Here is an 18445-nt window from a genome sequence, read left to right as displayed (position 1 = left end):
ATAGAACAGTTGGTGATATCTAATTTGTTTTAACTATACTTTAAAAAAGTATCACAATGTATACATTTATCAAATCATTACTTTAAATATTTTACAATTTTGTCAACTCCACCTCAGTAAAGCTGAAAAAAAGAATATGAAGTGATTACAACCAATTTGCCAGTTTAAGATTTATTAAAGTGGTGAACCCCTAGAAGGCAAGAGGCAGGTGTTATCAATACAATCTGAATCATGCTTAATAAAGTCTTATTTTTTTTGTGACTTTATTTCCCTTTTTCCTATTACAACTGACAGACTGTGACAAGGTTTCTAGATCATAAATTTCAAATGCATTTTTAATAGACAGCTAGCTGGCATAAAGAAAATGGAGGATTCTCTCACCCTTTCACAACTGAGAAACGAAACAACAAATTACTAATGGCTCCCATTAGTTTAACTAAAATAAGGAATTAGCAACCTGGTCAGGGAATGAGCAACCTTCTCCAGCCATTGCCCCACACCTGGTCACAGATGCAAACAGACCAAAAACAACAAAGTCCAAAATTCATACAATAAAATCCTGATTTTCCGAATGCCTGGAAATGATGTGTTAGGATTAATTTTCTGCTATTTCGACCCTCTTTGACAAAAATATCTCTGAAATGTTTTGTGAATCATAATGTAATTCTCTGCAAAAATCCACTTATCGACATAACTAATGAATTACCATATAACGGATATGGAAGATATGACAAAGAGAATGAATTTTCTGGCTCCCAGTTACAATGTAAAAGCCCCCAACGTCAAACTGCTGTGCCGTCATTTGCTTTTCTCTCTTAAAAGCAATGAATCAGATATATCTGCAATTGCTTAGGGTTCTGTTTCATCAGGGTTTTAATAGACATATTATTCTATGTGAGAAAGGTTGACAATTTTAGCAGTTTAACAAGAAGTCTGCACTGAGAATAAGGTTTACTGAATTCTTTCAAATGCCTAAAAGCCTACAATGTCATACATGAAAAAGTTGTTTACAAATTTATAGATTTTTCTGACATCTGAATAAATCACTAAAAACAGGATGACTATAATTAATGTTTCTTTAAAATAATTCTTACAATTCTGAGCACTTCTGTCTTCTCTATTAAAAGTAGAACTTACAGATTATCTATGAATTTAAACTTACAAAAAAATACCAGATAATTTAGGAGAACAAAGTAGGATTTTAATTTTGTAAGAAAGAAAACACAGTAATCTATCCTCACTTTGATTCTATGAATACTTGCCCAGAGCCTATCATGTTCCCTGGTGTGCTGCTTACTGCTCTGGTGGGGTGGGGGGGATGGGAAGAAGACCTAACCAACACAGTGCTGCCTTCTGCGGCTCTGATGGTCCACCAGGGAAATAGATGCACTGATGCGGCAACTGCCAGACACAGCGTACCTTGTTTAAGAGCACCTTCTCCTGCGCGGATGAAAGAGATTTCATTGGAATCCACCATGTGATACGCTCCATCTTGCAGGACAAACCGGAGCCCAGAGAGCTTGTGACCAGACAGAGGGCCCTTCTCGCAGGCATCCAAAAACCCCTGTTAATGAATGAACACAACTTCTGGAGTGAGTGGGTTTCACTCACAGAAGCATTATGAAAAACCCCCAAACGTTTTAGTATTCAGAAGTGTAACATTTTTATGTATGCTATATTTCACTGTTTAAAAAAAAATTTTTAAGTTGAACAGCCTATTTAAGTATTATTATTGTGGAATCTAGATAAGCAATCCCTTGGAAAACTCTATTACTTAAAGGTGAGAGCTGGTTTGAAAGTGATGCTGAGAGTGCTACAATCGCTTTCTCATAACCTCATCTTCAAGAATTACTAAACGCTCATGATGCATTACAGAGACAGCATGATCTTAATTTTACCAGGAGGAAAGAGGGGAAAGGCAAATCTAAGAAATTCTCTAAAATAAAACTTCAATCAAAACTGACATCTAATCAACAGCTGTGTCTTAAGCTCCTACTATATACCTATCACTGCTCTGCCTCATTGGCAGATCACTACCTAACAGCTTTAGTGTTATACAATGTCAGTAAGAACTAAAATTAAAAGCTAATTTCATTTTTCCAAAGCAATTCTTTTTTTAAAAAAGCAGCTTTATTGAGGTATAGCTGATATACAATAAACTATACATATTTAAAGAGTACAATTTGATAAGTGTGCAATTTTTTTTTTCATTCAGTCACTTAAATACTCATAGAGCTCCTACAATTCAAGATAGTTTTTCATGGCAAGACAATCACACAGCTGCACATGTAGTACAATATATTTCTGGCATTCAAAACTGTAAACTCTAAATGTTGAAAAATATCTGAGCTTTCCTTCACTTACATTAATCCTGGAGAATAAAAGATAATTAAAAGTGTGTGAATGACAAAATATTGTCTTGAAATAAAGTATAATGAATGAAACACACTAATCACAAAAAATGCTACCAAAATTAATGCTGAAGCCAAAATTATGATCTGTTAATAAAGATTTCTAAGTTAAAAGGTTAAAAAAATCCTAAAAATCTCAATCTACAAGAATAGACAGTTGCTAAAGGTTTACAACAGTCTTAAAGCCAGTTGACCTAGAAAGCCAACAAATCACTAGTAACCCCATTATATGTGCAAATCACTTCACAATTCCCAAAGAAATATCAGAGTCTTATCTGATCCTTGAGTTTGTGAGGGGTTCGGAATTAAGTACTATATGCTCAGTTTACAAAAGAAAGTGGCTCTGATTTACCCAAGGGCATGTTAATCACTAGCAGAGATTAGGACAGCACCCAGGTGTTGGGAATCTTAATGAATGTCCATTCTACTACATCAGTACACCTAAAACTTTCATAAACCCCTAACGCCTACTGCAAATTTCAAGTGCTGATTATAATCAATGAAGTAGTTTAAATTTATCAAGAGAAATACAATAACTATGATTAAGAAACAGAATGACTTCCCCTCATCATCACAGCATATATTTATAGCTCTTGAACTTAAAGATTCTAATCAGATGGAAAGCTTAATGAGAAAAAGAAGCAGAACTGTAATGAAAATGAACCACAGAAGACGTGATAGCAATGTGATTTGATACCTAATAGACTGTTTTTGATTTTTTTTTTAATGCAATAAAGTTTTTTTTTTGTTTTTACCTTTTCTACGGCAGGCACAAATTGCTTTGGAACATTTGACCCAAATGTTTCATCTGAAAACTCCAACTTAGTGTAGTTCTCTGGGTCCAGAGGCTCCAGTACACCTATCACTTTTCCAAACTGGCCTGCACCACCTGATTGTTTTTTATGTGTAAACTCAAACCTGAAAGTAATTTAGGAAGAAGAAGAAAAAATCAACATAGCATTATATAATCACCAAAATGAAATAACTCCTACTAATTTAAATGAAAAACCACCTCTCATCATTTTTACTTTTTCCTTCAAATACGATGGCCTTGCTATAAAATTATTATAGAATTTATTTAAAAAGTAATCCTGTCCCTTCTGTTTTTACTTGGAGGTGAGGGTGGGGCACACCACCAAAGTAATCCATGGTTTTAATTCTGCTAATTCTGAATTTCACAAGTAGAAAGTAAAAGTCAACAAATTAAAATAAAAAGTTCGTCTAAGGTTCTTATTCTATTAATAGAAACCTACATTCCAAAGAGCTTACCCATTTCTTTTGGAATGCCTCCCTTCCCTGGGACAGTGTTCTCTCCTTAAATCTCTATGAGGACAATTACCTGAAAATAGGAGCTATGCAGTTAATTCATTCAGATAGTTGCTATTTGATTTTACAACTTGTACACTATGGACTGAGAAAATACGAGAGAAGGGAGTTTCAGGCGGAATAACTAACACCTGAAAATGATTAATGGCAAAATGATCATGATTAACATAAGTTAAGTCATTCAAATAGACACACAGGTCAGTGTTTACTTGAAACTACTAATGACAACATAAATAGGATGAAATAAACATCTTACATGCATACTAAATATATGTAAACACAGGCTACGATATCATTGAAAAACATTTCATGAGTATCTACTGTTTGGAAGGCATTTTTCCTTTCAACTGAAACCTTCCTCAAGACCATAAGATGGAAGAAGCTGGCTGCTTTCAAAGGTGTCTGCAGATAACTGCAGGTAAATGGACATTAATGATTGTGTGTTCCTGTGTACAGATCTGTGAATGGTTTGGAAGAAGTAAACAGCAAATTTCAGTAGATGTCAGCTTGGAATAAGCAGTTTCCATAGAGAGCCTAAGCGTGAATGTGCCTGATGAACTGCCTTTAAATAATCTTCCAGAAGCCAAGAGCTTCAGGATAGGCTGGGAAACAATGCTGAATGGTTGATTTTCCCAGGAGAGAAACAAACAGCCATCAGAACCACCAAGAGCAGGAAAAGGAGAAGAGAAACAACTGCCAAATCACCACAGAATAACTGAAGGGACTCCAAAACTGTGGTCCACTGACATATTCTCTAGTATGCTCAAGTTCTCTGAGACATTTTAAATTTTGTTTTCAATTTGACAATAATATGACATACAACATACTCTAGATCTGTGCTGTCTATATGGTAATCACTAATCATGGATATTTACATTGAAATTAAATAAAATTTAAAATTCAGTTCCTCAGCTGCACTAGTCACATTACAAGTGGTCAACAGGCACGTGTGGAGAGTGGCTACTGTCCGGGACAGCAGAGCCAAACATTTCCATCACTGCACAAACTGCTACTGGACAGCAGTGCCCTGGAGGGCCAGCTCACAGACAAGCAATCTCTGCGGTTTCAGGGACCATGGCTGCGTTTATAATCAAGTGGATGCCAAATAACAGGACACTCATGTGCCAGGCTTGTGCTAAACACTTTTTATGAACAGTCTTACTTGCTCTTCACCACAGATCCATGAAGTAGGCACTATTTTTTATTATTATTTTACAGGTGAGAAACCTGAGGGTCAGAAAAGCTAAGTAACTTGCCAAACGTGATACAGCTCTTAAGTGGCAGAGCCAGGGTTTGTACCAAGACCAACACTCTTAATCAAACATGTTTCTAAAAGGCTAATAAGAACATAAACTGATTTAATCTGCACACGATGCATTCACTTCAAAAGCTGTTAGAAGACACTGCACAAAGAGAGATTTTACTGTAGCTTAAATAGAGAAGTGGAAGAACTAAGACATCACTTGGTAGGCACTGAATAGATGTGCTGAAGGCAAAAGAATCCATGCTCCTGTGGTCAGACCACTGGAATTTTATAAAAGACAATTTCATTTTGACAAAACATCATCATCTCGCACATTAAAATTACTGTTAATTAGAATTGTGTTGGTTTTATTGCATATCTCTACTTTGTAGATTTATTTTGACTTCATAGTCTTATCAAAGTTGCAAGCCATAGACGTTTTTACTTAAGTTTTATGTCCATACAATTATTTAAAATAATAATTTAATTTGCCCGATCCCAGAGACCCATAATAATTTTGCTACTTTCAAGGTAACTCATACATTATTTAAGTTTGCGGATAATGATCTCTTGACTTACCACTAATGAAATTTTAGTAAGTAAGTAAGATTTCAAGGACTCAAGTATAGGAATAAGATTCTCTCAATGCAGTTTATTTATTTAACATCTAAATAAGCAGTTTAAAAATTTTAATATAATAATTATATTTTTAAAAGAACTTAAACTGGTATGTGTACTTTTAGTAAATAAATGCCTGATACGTCACAACCTCTGTTACTAGCCTTGATCTACAGAGATGTAAACTGTATTCGTAAAGCTTCAAAAGGGTGATTTCATCTAGGAAGCGCACATATTGTACTCCTCACAACTCTAACTGGTAATAAAACAGATGTTAACTAGCTACTTGTGAAAACTTTAAAATTTCATTATCAGCAAAAAAGCTCTTTCTGGGTAATCAGAATGTATTCCGCCACTCCTTCTTGGACACTATGAGAGGAGCACATAATTCATACAACTAACACACAAATACAGTGACAACCTAAGAGGTTGGCTGATAGATGAATGACTCACACCCCCCCCACACACCGCCCAAAAACAGAAAAACAAGCTTCAATTTTTTACAAAAAGCCTTGAGGAGAAACTAACCTTTTCATCCTCTAGTTACTTGATGGTTGTTGGCTAATATAATTAGAAAGAATGGGAATGCCTTACTACTTACTGTTCTTTAAAAATCTACTTACTCCAAAGACTTTATTTACACATAAAAAGGGTATTTGAGGAAAACAACACATTACAAATACATTTTTGTTAACTTTTTTAAAAAAAGCAACACAATATATATGTCTACCCAAGGAACCTTCAAAATCCGTTTTGGGAAAAATAGCAAAGAGTCTTTATTTCTAAGCCAACCAGCTACAGTGTCAGTTTGGCTATACATTTGATGAAAAGAAATCTTAGCTGCTAGATCTACAGCAAATCCAAAGAACAGCCTAGACTACAGTTCCTTTAAAGCCCACAGGAGGTAATTAAGAGATCTGGAGAGTAAAAATGCACTGCCTACTAAAAGTCTGTGCTTGCTTAAGGAGCTTTAAAAACTGCTTTTGTTAGAAGCTACTTCAATGTAGTGCTTTGTATAAATTCAGTTTTTAAATAAGTTTTAATCCTCAAAGTAAAATTTTCAAAGTGATTCAGAAAGTTGGAAGCATGGTGTGATATCAAAACCTCATCTTTCGAAGATCAGTAAAGGGAGAGAGGAGTGCAAGTACCTTTTAAAATTCTCCTGACCTAAATTACATAATCCTCCAAATTAATGCTATCGTTTGCAGTCTCTCGTACCCTGATTTGGGCAGAACTGATACACCACCACAGAAAGCTGGGTATGAGCAAGCCTGTTCCTGGACAGGGAAGAGAAAAGAAGGAATCACAATGACTCACTACCTGGCGCTCCTTTGTACTTTGAACCGTGCCGGACACTGCGGGTGGTGTATAAGGAAGTTGCGCTCGTGCCGGACACTGTGGGTGGTGTATAAGGAAGTTGCGCTCCAGTCTGCAAGTAAAGCAACCAGCCTCCTTCCACGAAGAGGAAACTTGAAGCCCCAGAGACTCTCCACTAAGGCGAAGGCCCGAAAGCCCCTCCCCAAGCTTCTGTAAAGGTTAATAAAAGGAAGGATGTAGTCCCTGACAACCCAGCCCAACGACTCACTCCTCACCACCCCCTTAAAGGAGGAGGGGGCTCTCTCCAAACAGGGACCAGAGAGTAACAGTAGGCGGTAGCAGGGCGGGGCTCCAGGAGCACCCTCCTTAGGAGCCAGCTCCCAGGCAGCGGCTTGCAGAATCGGAAGTAGGGAAGGAGGGAGACAGCGAGGGAAGGAGCTGGCGGCCCCGCCCCAGGCCCCGCCCAGCCCGAAGAAGGAGGGCTGACTTTTCCGCCCGGGGGACTCGGCAGCAGGCAGGACGGGGGTGCCCTTCCCTTCCTGTGAAGCTCGAGCAGCCCCACGCAAGCCCAGCCGCCGCTCACCAAGAATGGCAATCCCTCCGACCCACTACCCGGCCTCCAGGGCGGCCTCGGTGGTAGAGAGCTGCATCAACTACCAGCAGGGCAGCCCCCACAAGGTGTTTCTGGTGCAGACAGTCAAACAAGCCAGCTTGCAGGTGAGTCGGGCAGAGGGTGGTGGCGGCACCTGCTAGCGTCCCCCCCCACCGCCGAGGGTCTCAGCTCCACCTGCTTCTGACCCCCCACACCCCATGCCCGTTTTGGGCCTCAAGGCTGGCTGTCTCTCTAGAGGAGTTGGCTTTTCTGGGGTTGGGCTACACTCCAGTCTCTGGGGACAGCCCCGGGAATGTTTGTTGTTTTTACGGGAAGGCAGAGACACTGGTAGTTTTTATGAGCCCTGCTATAAGGAAATCGGTAAATGTTCTCAATTGGGGCGGCTTCTCCCCTTTCCCCAAGTGAAACCTACAGGAACCATTTTCAAAAGGATCTTAAAACTGGCGCTATGTTTAGCATATACTACTCCAATCTGGGCCAACAAAAGCTCCCGTCTTGCAAAAGATTCTTCACTGCCTGAATTTTAAGATCAATCCTTTATTAGACTCTTTGACCAAAATGAAGGGTTAAACAAAAAGCAACAGAAACTGACAAAGCAGAGTAAAAGTATTGTGGCCTGAAGCTTCACTTCAACCATCCAAACACTACTGCCACTGACTGCTGTGAATGATGGGCCCCCTCTGGCTAAAGGGTTAAATTAAACGCTCAAGACCTCAGCAACCACTAAGCTTGTTTCCGTTTTACTAAAATCTAATAGATTTGCGACTGTCCCTTATTTATCTGACAGAAGTTTAACTGCTTACAGTCTTTTAGAGCTGACAGGGAGTAAATGTTATTTCAAAACCACACCAGATAACATAATTAGGTATAAATTCTCAATTACATCTTGATTCAAGAGCGAAATACCTAAACGTCTGTCTTACTGTTATAAAATTTGTTAACGTATCATTTTGCAGGTCCACTTACAAGTAAAAGCAGTACTTAACATTCTCTAACCACTTCGCAGTAAGCTTCCTCAAAATGGAATTCATCTTCATTGAACACTATTTGCAGGGTACATAAGGTTTTATGAAAAAGCTTTTCAATGGTGCATCCTATTTGTCACCTTTAGAATTAAAATTTTCAAAATTTCTCATGTGGAATTTAGGATCACAGATCCAGAGGTTAGAGTACTCTGACGATTGAAAGTGAATTATAACCGATTTTATTTATATATGCTTTTATCTCACCCTCTTGTTCTCATCCAAAATAACCCTGCTAGAGGACCTGCTAAATTAGATGTCACAAACATGGTGACATGCCTTGGTCAAGGTCTAAGGCCTTAATCATTTACCCCCAACAGTCAGCACCACGCCCAACCAAATGAGAATGGATTCTTCTAACAATGTAAAGAATTGAGTTATTGTTATAATAACACCACATTTTCTTAATTTTAGGATATTCCGGGAAGAGGACGTAAGTATCGCCTTAAATTTTCTGTGGAAGAAATTATCCAAAAAGTAAGTGAAATGTCATTTTATTATGAAATAAAATTTGATTCCTAATATTCCATATCACCTCTGCTGATCAAATCATAGGATTAATTTGGTTTTTAAAAAAGTTGTTGTAAAATCCCTGCCTCAAAAAAAAATGATCACCATACAAAGGTCAGTTTTTACTTTTTGTGTATTCTGAGATACACTTAGTATTTCTATCATGCTATTTAGAAAAGAGACTCTATATACTTCAGTTCAAATAAATTTCCTTTAAAAATGTTATGTACTCATAGGCCAGTATGAATTTATGCCTAATATGAACAAGTGTAATAATTAACTCTACAATCATCATCACTTTTTTATGTCTGTTTCATTCTGTTTTTCATTTCTTTTATTTAAAGAAAGCAAGTGCTTTTAGATATTTATGAGCAACAGAATGGCCAACTGGTACCACTGTATTCAGATAAGAATCTTTCAGTAATGGGGCAGGGAAATTTTAAAAAATTATACACCTGTCAAATTATTAATGAGACAAACTTAAAAGGAAGGAACTGCCACTTGTACCATAACCACCTTGAAATTTAAAAAAGCTTGCCCTTTTGTTAAGCATAATTAAGAAGAGATACAGGCTAACATAAGGAGATTCATTAAAAGGCATTTGAGCTGCTTGACAGTCATCTTTACAAAGCAGAGCCAACGCTACAATCTTCTCATTTTATATTTGGATATAGATTGCAGAATCTGAGTTTGAGAAAATTTCTCTTATTTCAGGAGGAGAGAATAAGAGTAATGGACAGACTTAAAAAAGTAACCAGAGTCTAGAGTTGGTATATAAAGACTAAAATCTGCCTTACAAATGGACTTCCCATTAATACTGAAATACATAGTTTTAAAATGAATTTACAAGATTATGAGACCTTATATATTATAAAATAAGTTACCTATTTTAGATACCTCTAAGAAAATTATTGGGCCACCACCAATTAGATACCTCTGGAACAGGTACACTCAAGTCAAGTCTGAAACAACATCATTAGGGGGGCAATGCTTTAAATGTTATATCTCAAAGAACAATAATTAGTAATGGATGGCCATCTACATGTAAAGATCTTTCACAAAATGTTTCAAACAGCAAGTTACAGTGAATTGCACAGCTGAAGTACTGTACCCTCCAATGGGACAAGATACTGCACCAGAAGTCAACTTCACATTTGAAGGAGAAATTGGAAAGAACCCAGATGAGGAAGATACCACATTTTATCACAGACTCAAGTCTATGAAGGAACCACTAGAAGCACAAAATATTCCAGGTATGTAAATATATGGCACGGAAAAATATTTTTTTCGACTTTAAGATCAATATCAATTACCTATGCTCAAAATTGTTAGATGTTAACATTATGCTGGCAATATACTGACTTTTGCAAAAATATTTATTACTAATCTAATTCAACAACAAAAAAAGCCTTGGAACCTTATAGATCAATCTATGGCTTAATTAAATTAATTACTTTCTGTACGCATTTGAAGAAAACTAAGACATGACTTAGAATTTAGATTTTTTTTTAAAGGTTAATACTGTATATATAAAATAATTCCATTTATCATATAAATGTTTCCCTCACCAGACAGTTTTGGAAATGTACCTTCGGAAATGAAGCCAGTTCAACATTTAGCCTGGGTTGCCTGTGGTTATATAATATGGCAAAATTCTACTGAAAATACATGGTATAAAATGGCAAAAATTCAAACTGTCAAGCAAGTGGTAAGTAATTTCTATAACATACACTATTAATAGATTTAATATTTACTGAAGGTGTGATAATTCATGATTGGATAAATAGTGCCCCTTTAGTCATTTTGTATTTAAGATAGTGAAGTCAGTATTTGAAGAAGTCAGTTATCAAGGCCAGAGAAGGTGAAGCTGCAGTTTCAAGAGAGTGAAGTCTTGAATTATAAATAATTTGGCAGTGGTTTTTGTGTGCAGCTTAATACAGATTATTTCCTTTCGCAATCTAAGTTTTGTGTTCAAATTACTATAATCATGTGATACTGAAACCACCTCTGCTTTTTTCCTCTAGTGAAATGGTAGTGTCAGAGCTAAAGATATGGCTGGCATTTTTTCCCCCAGGATCAGCTGGAACAAAAATATTAGCACTCAGTCTTTGTGAAGCTTGCTGTATATAATTATCTTTTATAACCCATTTAGTCATAATCGACAACCTCATATCTTACTTGTTGCTAGCTTTGTATTTTAAGTCTGATATGACTATTCCAAACTGCCTCTTTCTAGACCTTAAAGAGATTACAATTAATTGTTTGAGTTTAGCTTTATTAAGAGGTTTAAAAGAAAAGCAAAATATGTCAACTAGTAGTATTTAATGGAATACAAGAAAAATACTCTGTAAGAGAAAAGCACTTTCCATTGGCTTGTTTCAGTTTGTTGGTAACAAACTGCAAGGCAGCTGGAGCACCTTTACTCCACAAGCTTTTGCAGCCACTTATTAGATACCTTTGGACACTGGAGGACAGGATACCAATTACAGTACTCAGAGTGTAATGCCAAATACCTAGCATCACTATTTATAACACTTTAAGAGAGCCTTTTTGTAATGCATTTTTGTAGATAGCAACCTTGGTTACAACACTCCTATAGGGGCACTGAGGCTCAGATAATTGAGTAGCTGGGTCCACGTTACAGAGGATCTACAATCACAATCATGATTTTCAAGCCATGTTTTTATAGCAAAATATGCAGTGTTACTGCTTTATGAAAGAAATTTCCTGTAACCCTTCACTAAATTGCAGTTTTAAAGCATTAATGAAAATCCCAACAGAAGAGTTTAACCACTGCTTCAGCGTGTATATATTATATATCTTTACCTATTATGATCCAACACGTAAGAAACCTTCCTGATTTTTACCTTATCCTTAAAGGACATTCTTTGTTGATATAGTCAAAGAAGGGACTGCTTCAAGATACTATTCAGGAGAGAAGAGCATAGTTTTGTTTGATCCTGGGGCCATATTTATAATTACTGTCAACCAAAGGAGCCACAGGAGTTTGTGCTGCCTCTTGGAGTCTAGGGCTTGTTTCAATACATCAGTTATAAGCCTTAAAGAGCCTTGGGTGAGTACAGCAAATTTCTGATGACCATGGTTTGAAACTCTGTAGATGCAATATTTCTGTGCAGCTGATAGTATAAATACTTCATATGTCCAAAGCAATAAGCAGCATAGATCAAAGCTTTAGTTACAAAATCAAACATTACATTTTATTATTTTCAGTTTTTTAAAAGAGAATTCCTATTATAAAATTGGTTTCCTTTAGTGTAAACTCTCATTTCAGTAGTTTATCCCTTAAACGATGCTTTTCTGAATAATGGAAACATTAAGGAATCTTAAATGACAAATTATAGACTGTAATGTTCTTAAGTAGCTACCACAACTCAGAAACTAAAAACAGAAGGGGTAAATGATTTTTAGAGTAACAAATTTTTTAAAAATCATGATTTTAAAATGTAGTTTGAAAGAAATCTTATTTATAAGAGAATAGTTTTTCTGCCAGGCTAAATAAATTATGACATTCAATTTTTAATTTTACTTAAGTGGAAGTATTACTGTCATCTACTAATGAAAGCTGATTCTTAAAATTATCATTTTTGCCAATGATATCAAGTTTTAAACGCAGGTTTTTATTTTTTATTATAGCAAAGAAATGATGACTTCATTGAGTTAGACTACACCATTCTACTTCATGACATTGCATCTCAGGTAGAGTATCATTTTCCTTTATTTGATGCTACTTTGAAAACTGAGGCTCATTTTGTAGCCACAGTATGCCTTATTAATTTTGACTCTAAATCAGAATTCATATAAATTCAAATAGGCACCAGGTTGAAATATATTACACTTGCAGCAATTTAACTTGTTTTGTGCTTTCTTTATGAGGACTGTTTTGTTTCTAACAAAATATAAACCCAACTCTGTTTTCTTAAATGTTTCCTGAATTTTATCATAGCATCAGTTTCCTTTACTTGCAGGAGATTATTCCTTGGCAAATGCAAGTTCTCTGGCATCCACAATATGGTACTAAAGTAAAACATAATAGCCGTCTACCAAAGGAAGCACAATTGGAATAAATGAAGACTGTAACATTCGATGAAGTATAAACATGCTTATTAATGATGTGTATACCAGTCTTCATTGATATCTAGCTTAAAGGGTCAGACAAATCTCATAAGTGTCCCTTTGTATAAACGGCCTGAACTACAGAACTATATAGCTTCCATAATAAAGAGCATCACAATGTAAAAGTGTCTTATCAACAGTAACAGTGCTATGTATATCCCCTAATAAAAAGCTTTAAATTCCAGCCTCATAGTTTATGTTTAATCGTTTTGCATACTTACGGGACAGGGGCCGTGATGGTTTCTCTGAAAGCAACTTTTGGCTTTCCTGTGGTACAAGGACAGCCATATTCTCTTTCCATCCTCTAAAAAGAGCAGGAGAGATCTTTTTGATATATTTAAATTAAAAAAATAATGAACTAAAGGAAGAAAAATCCCAAGAATCTCAACTACCTTAGAAGCATTCATTTAAATATGATAAGCAAATGATAAATCTTAAATCACTTAAGTACCTTATGAGGATAAATACATGCTATTAAACAATACAAACTGCTTTTACAGATTTTATATAAATGAATTCTAATTTAGATTGATTAATTTATACTTACCTCCAATTAATCTATCCAATAAAACTTTATCTTTGCTCCATTTTATTACATATTCACTGGAATAGTATATGAATCTGTTGTCATAATTTTCTACTATCTCAACTTCAAAGATATAATCACAACCAGAATTTTTAATCATAAGTCATATATATTTTGTTTTCGTTCATATACACACAAGACCTTTCCTAGGTAAGCAGGGGCCCCATCTACCCACTTGTTTATCTCCATTATAATGATCTTCAAGTACTGACTTGAGAAGAAAACAGGCAAGAAATGGCCTGAAGAGTGGGTACTGGTGGGCCGACTCTCTCAGCAGGTTTCTCCCTGAGGTTGTCTTCCTAAGGCTGAGACCAGGATACACTCGACCCAAGGAACCATAACCTAGGGATGGATGAATGGTCTTACTGCAAATCCCCTGAGCCTTGATTCTAGAAGTCTGCAATGTTTTACGAATAAAAAGATTTAGAAACCAAAAGTAATTAATTAGTAACACACACTGGAAGAAGCAGTATACCACATCTAGATACAAAAACCAGAGTGAAGCTTGAAGAACCACTATTAGTTTATAACCATTAGATTGAGAATTATCGACTTTTAACAAAACATAGACATAAATAAAGTGAATTTAACTTCCTTGTTATTCATTACCTGAGCATAGATTTCCAGGTGTAATTCTCCCATTCCAGATACAATTGTCTCTTTGCTCTCAGTGTCAAAGTGGACTTTAAATGTGGGATCTTCTCTTGTAAACCTGCCAATACCTTTTGAAAATTTTTCCAGATCGTTCTTTAAAAAAAGAAAATCATTACACATTTTACTAAGCATGATAAGCAATGAAATTGTTGAAAAAACTTTAATGAATGAAATCAAATACATGAACAGTTAAAAAATAAAAATGATCTACCATCTAGTTTCTAGGCTATATCCTTTTAATATGAGAGCTTGAATACCACACAACCAAGACAGCAGGGAATAGCTAACTGATAGAATTTTCTTTTCACACCAAGATACAGGAGTCCAAGACTTAACTCTATGCCCTTTCCTATTATATTGACAAAAACTGTCCATTTGTGGAAAACTGCCCATAAAGCAGAAAGTAGAATCTGTGTTACTGTGTTATATTTTAGAAATCCTATACATAATCAAAGGAATCAGCATGGTTACCAAGTTTCCACTGTAGATTCAAGAGGGCAGTTAAGACCAACACTAGGCAAATGCACATTGAGACCTCTCTCTTTCAAAACAATCTGCTTGGATGTGGTTTGATGCACCTTTATTCTCCTTAGATGTAACTTCCTTATGTGGTAAGCAGAATAATGGTCTTCTAAGGACATGCCCTAATCCCCCCAAACCTGTGACTGTTCCCTTACATGGTAAAGGGGACTCTGCAGATGTGAGTAAGGTTACAGACTTTGAGATGGGGAGATTATCATGAATAATCTGGACGGGCCCAATTTAATTGCATGGGCCTTTAAAAATGGAAGCTGAGGGACTTCCCTGATGGTGCAGTGGTTAAGAATCCGCCTGCCAATGCAGGGGAAACGGGTTCAATCCCTGGTCTGGGAAGATCCCACATGCCGCAGAGCAACTAAGCCTGTGCGCCACAACTACTGAGCTTGCGCTCTAGAGCCCACGAGCCACAACTACTGAGCCCACAAGCCGCAACTACCGAAGCCCATGTGCTCTAGGGCCCATGTGCTGCAACTACTGAGCCTGCGTGCTGCAGCTACTGAAGCCTGCATGCCTAGAGCCTGTGCTCCGCAACAAGAGAAGCCACTGCAATGAGAAGCCTGGGCACCGCAATGAAGAGTAGCCCCCGCTCACCGCACATGCACAGCAACGAAGACCCAATGCAGCAAAAAAAAAAAATTTTTAATAAAATAAAATAAAACAAAAATGGAAGCTGAGCCTGCATTTAGAACTGCCCCTTTCCTCTCCCACCTCCCCTGCCCTGCAGTGGTCTCCGAGACATCATCCCCATGTAATAAATCACACCTTCTCAGTTTACTGTTTGCTGCCCTCACTAGAACGTGAGCTCTTTGAGGACAGGGATGCTGTTATGTCCCCAGCACCTAGAAGAGTGTCTGCTTTGTAGTAGATGCTTCATAAATACTTGCTGAATAAAGGACTTGAATAAAAAAAAAAAAATGGAAGCTGAATGAAGAAGGGTAGTGGAGAGATGGGAAGAGGGAAAGAAGAGACAGAAGATATTTGAAACATGAGAGGGGCTCATTTTGCTGTTGCTGGCATTGAAGACAGGAGGAAGTGGGCTATGAGCAGCCTCTAGAAGCTACAAACAGCCCTCAGGTGACAGCAAGGAAATGAGGACCCCGGTCCTACAACAAGGAGCTGAATTCTGCCAACAATCTGAGTAAGCAAGGAACTAAACTGTCCCCTAGAGCCTCCAAGAAAGAAACAACACAGCCTTGCCAATACTTGATTTTAGCCCATTAAGAACTATGTCCGAATTGTGACCTACCCAACTGTAAAATAATACATCTGTGCTGTTTTAAGCCACTAAGTTTTTGCTAATTTCTTACGGCAGCAATAGAAAACTAACACGCTCCAATCACCAATATTAACAGCTATCACATGTGGCTGAAGATGTGTTATGTGTTTTGTATACGTTATCTCAAATTCTAACCACAAGGCTGCACGACAGAATTATCCATGTTTTACAGGTGAGGAAACTAGGTACAAACAAGTTGCTCAAGGCCACAGAGCTAGCTGGGCTTGAATCCTGGGTTAGTCTATCTCCAAAGTCTTTTCCCTTTTCCCTGCACTAGCCAGGGACTCTCAACTTACTAGAAGATCACCCCTGCCCCACTACTGAGATTCAGGGTTTTATGCAGTGACTTCATTATTTGATGTATATTAATTCTCCAGGAAGCAGACAACCCCAAGACACCAAAAAACCTTTTGAATATTGATGCATTTGATTTCCATGATTGTGAACTATCAACAGTTAAATGTCTTACATAAACTCTGGGGTTAGGAATAAAGAAGAATAATATCTTTAACTTCTAGTCCTTCATCTTCTGAAGGGAAAAGCAACCAATCTGGCAAAGTACTTGGAGCAAACTGTGGCATCTCACTGTGGTAAGATGTAAAGCTCGCCTTTCAACTTTCTGAGATAGAGTGACTGAACGTTTCCTGCCACCTCAACATTCTCTTTTCTATAATGAGAAGGGCCTGGAAAATCGCAGTTCCTCAAAATAGATGAAGTAGTTGCTGTTAATATATCCACAAGACAATAAATCGAATACGTTCTGTAAATGATAGTACCCAGATGACAAGAGATCATAAAATGTTCCCTCAATGCATGAATGAGTTAATGTCAATACATCACGTTAAAATGATTGTTATGAATGTAACTAACTTAAGAACTAAACAATTATGTTTCAAGATCAGGACTAATTCCAATGACAAGCAATGCAAATACAGAACCTATTCAAGCAATTTTGGCCAAAAAGCTAAATGGCATCAAATCCAATCATAAAACTTTATATTTGAAAGTGAGTCAAAACAGTCTTATTTGCAGGCCTTCCATGTTATAGTCAGACATTTACTTCATAACTACCACAGATGTAGAGGTGTATTATAATCCATGAGGCAATTAATCTACGCAATATTTTAATATACTTTACAGTGAGGTTTTTCTGCAACTTAGGACAAATGCCTCAGTTGCCTCTTTTCCATCTCTTATGATCTCAATCTAGGAAGTTACTCACACTTAACACTCCAGAGCCAATGATATACTTTCACTATAGTAAAGAGTTATAAAGCACAGTCTCATGAATACTTTAATACCATCAACTTCTTCAAATATACTGTGAAGTACTTACTACTAATAGACTGGTAAATTTTAAAAGGTGATCTCAATACCAAAAGAGCAAATAGAGACCATAAGACTGCTGGTTATCACAAGACACCATATGCATTGTGGAGACAGACAAAAAAGAGCTCAAGTTTTTACTGTGATATACTGAGCGTTAAATCAAACTCCTACCTTGTTAGAAGGCTTCATTGCTATTGAAATGACAGGATCAGGAACATGAATTGACTCCTAAAATATTTTTCAAAGAACAGAGAAGAATTCAAATACAGTACCGTATGTGTCAGGGATGGATTAATTTTAATGTTCTCCTTTACAACAGAACAAAAGACAAATACTAGTCAACATCTTAGGGTAGACAAATATATCTTGGTCTGTTTTTCCTTAAATAAATGAATATATTAATATATAAAGGTGTCCACTTATATGATCTCCTCCCTCCCAAAATAACAAAAATAAAGCATCTATTTACTTACTTAACTGTTTAAGACCCTTAAGTTGGTTGACACTTTCAGTTTAACATAATCATTACGTATAATGAATTCAGATGCTGAGATGTGGACTACTTATGAGCTCGTGGCTACATCTGCTATAGCTATCTTCTGATAAGTTATTTAATCAAAATATACTGCCGTCACTGATAAGAGAAGCAGAGAAAGGGACTAGATTCTTTATACATATGATATCTCATTTAATCAGTCACAACTCTGAGAGGCAGATATTATTATCCCCATTTTACAAATAGAAGCATCAAAGTCTTGGCAAGAAGAATAACTAACTTGGCCAAGGGCCAGCAGGTAGCACAGGGCAGAGGTAAGACTGACCAGGGTCTACTTGCCTCAACGCCTGAGTACTTCCCACAACCTCCA

The 18445-nt window shown here is 36.8% G+C and overlaps 2 protein-coding genes across 5 annotated transcripts in view; one reads left to right on the top strand and one right to left on the bottom strand.

The window, feature by feature from the left end:
* The window catches only part of GFM1 (G elongation factor mitochondrial 1), a 52328-nt gene that overhangs the window by 15189 nt on the left and 18694 nt on the right, over nt 1-18445 (bottom strand). For all 4 annotated transcript variants that reach the window (XM_057545241.1, XM_057545242.1, XM_057545240.1 and 1 more), the window contains exons 11-15: nt 17751-17807; nt 14390-14527; nt 13416-13498; nt 3167-3329; nt 1420-1564 (exon numbers count right to left, since the gene is read on the bottom strand). In XM_057545241.1, the coding sequence (XP_057401224.1) occupies nt 1420-1564; nt 3167-3329; nt 13416-13498; nt 14390-14527; nt 17751-17807 (586 nt within the window). The remainder of the gene's footprint in view (nt 1-1419; nt 1565-3166; nt 3330-13415; nt 13499-14389; nt 14528-17750; nt 17808-18445) is intronic.
* On the top strand, nt 7075-13386 carry LXN (latexin). Its single transcript, XM_007164846.3, has 6 exons — nt 7075-7632; nt 8965-9027; nt 10136-10313; nt 10632-10768; nt 12715-12777; nt 13047-13386. The coding sequence occupies exons 1-6, from the start codon at nt 7504-7506 to the stop codon at nt 13143-13145; spliced, it is 669 nt and encodes a 222-aa protein (XP_007164908.1). The 5' UTR covers nt 7075-7503; the 3' UTR covers nt 13146-13386.

Source organism: Balaenoptera acutorostrata, chromosome 4, assembly GCF_949987535.1.
Source record: "Balaenoptera acutorostrata chromosome 4, mBalAcu1.1, whole genome shotgun sequence".
NCBI classification, from domain to species: domain Eukaryota; kingdom Metazoa; phylum Chordata; class Mammalia; order Artiodactyla; family Balaenopteridae; genus Balaenoptera; species Balaenoptera acutorostrata.
Note: the sequence above shows the minus strand (reverse complement) of the source record. Positions and strands in the feature narration are given on the sequence as shown.

Excerpts from the sequence above, each read along its gene's own strand:
- LXN (XM_007164846.3), top strand. The coding sequence starts at position 7,504 with ATGGCAATCCCTCCGACCCACTACCCGGCCTCCAGGGCGGCCTCGGTG. Across the intron at positions 9,028-10,135 it reads TGGAAGAAATTATCCAAAAA|CAAGTTACAGTGAATTGCAC; the intron begins GTAAGTGAAATG and ends TGTTTCAAACAG. Across the intron at positions 10,769-12,714 it reads TTCAAACTGTCAAGCAAGTG|CAAAGAAATGATGACTTCAT; the intron begins GTAAGTAATTTC and ends TTTTTATTATAG.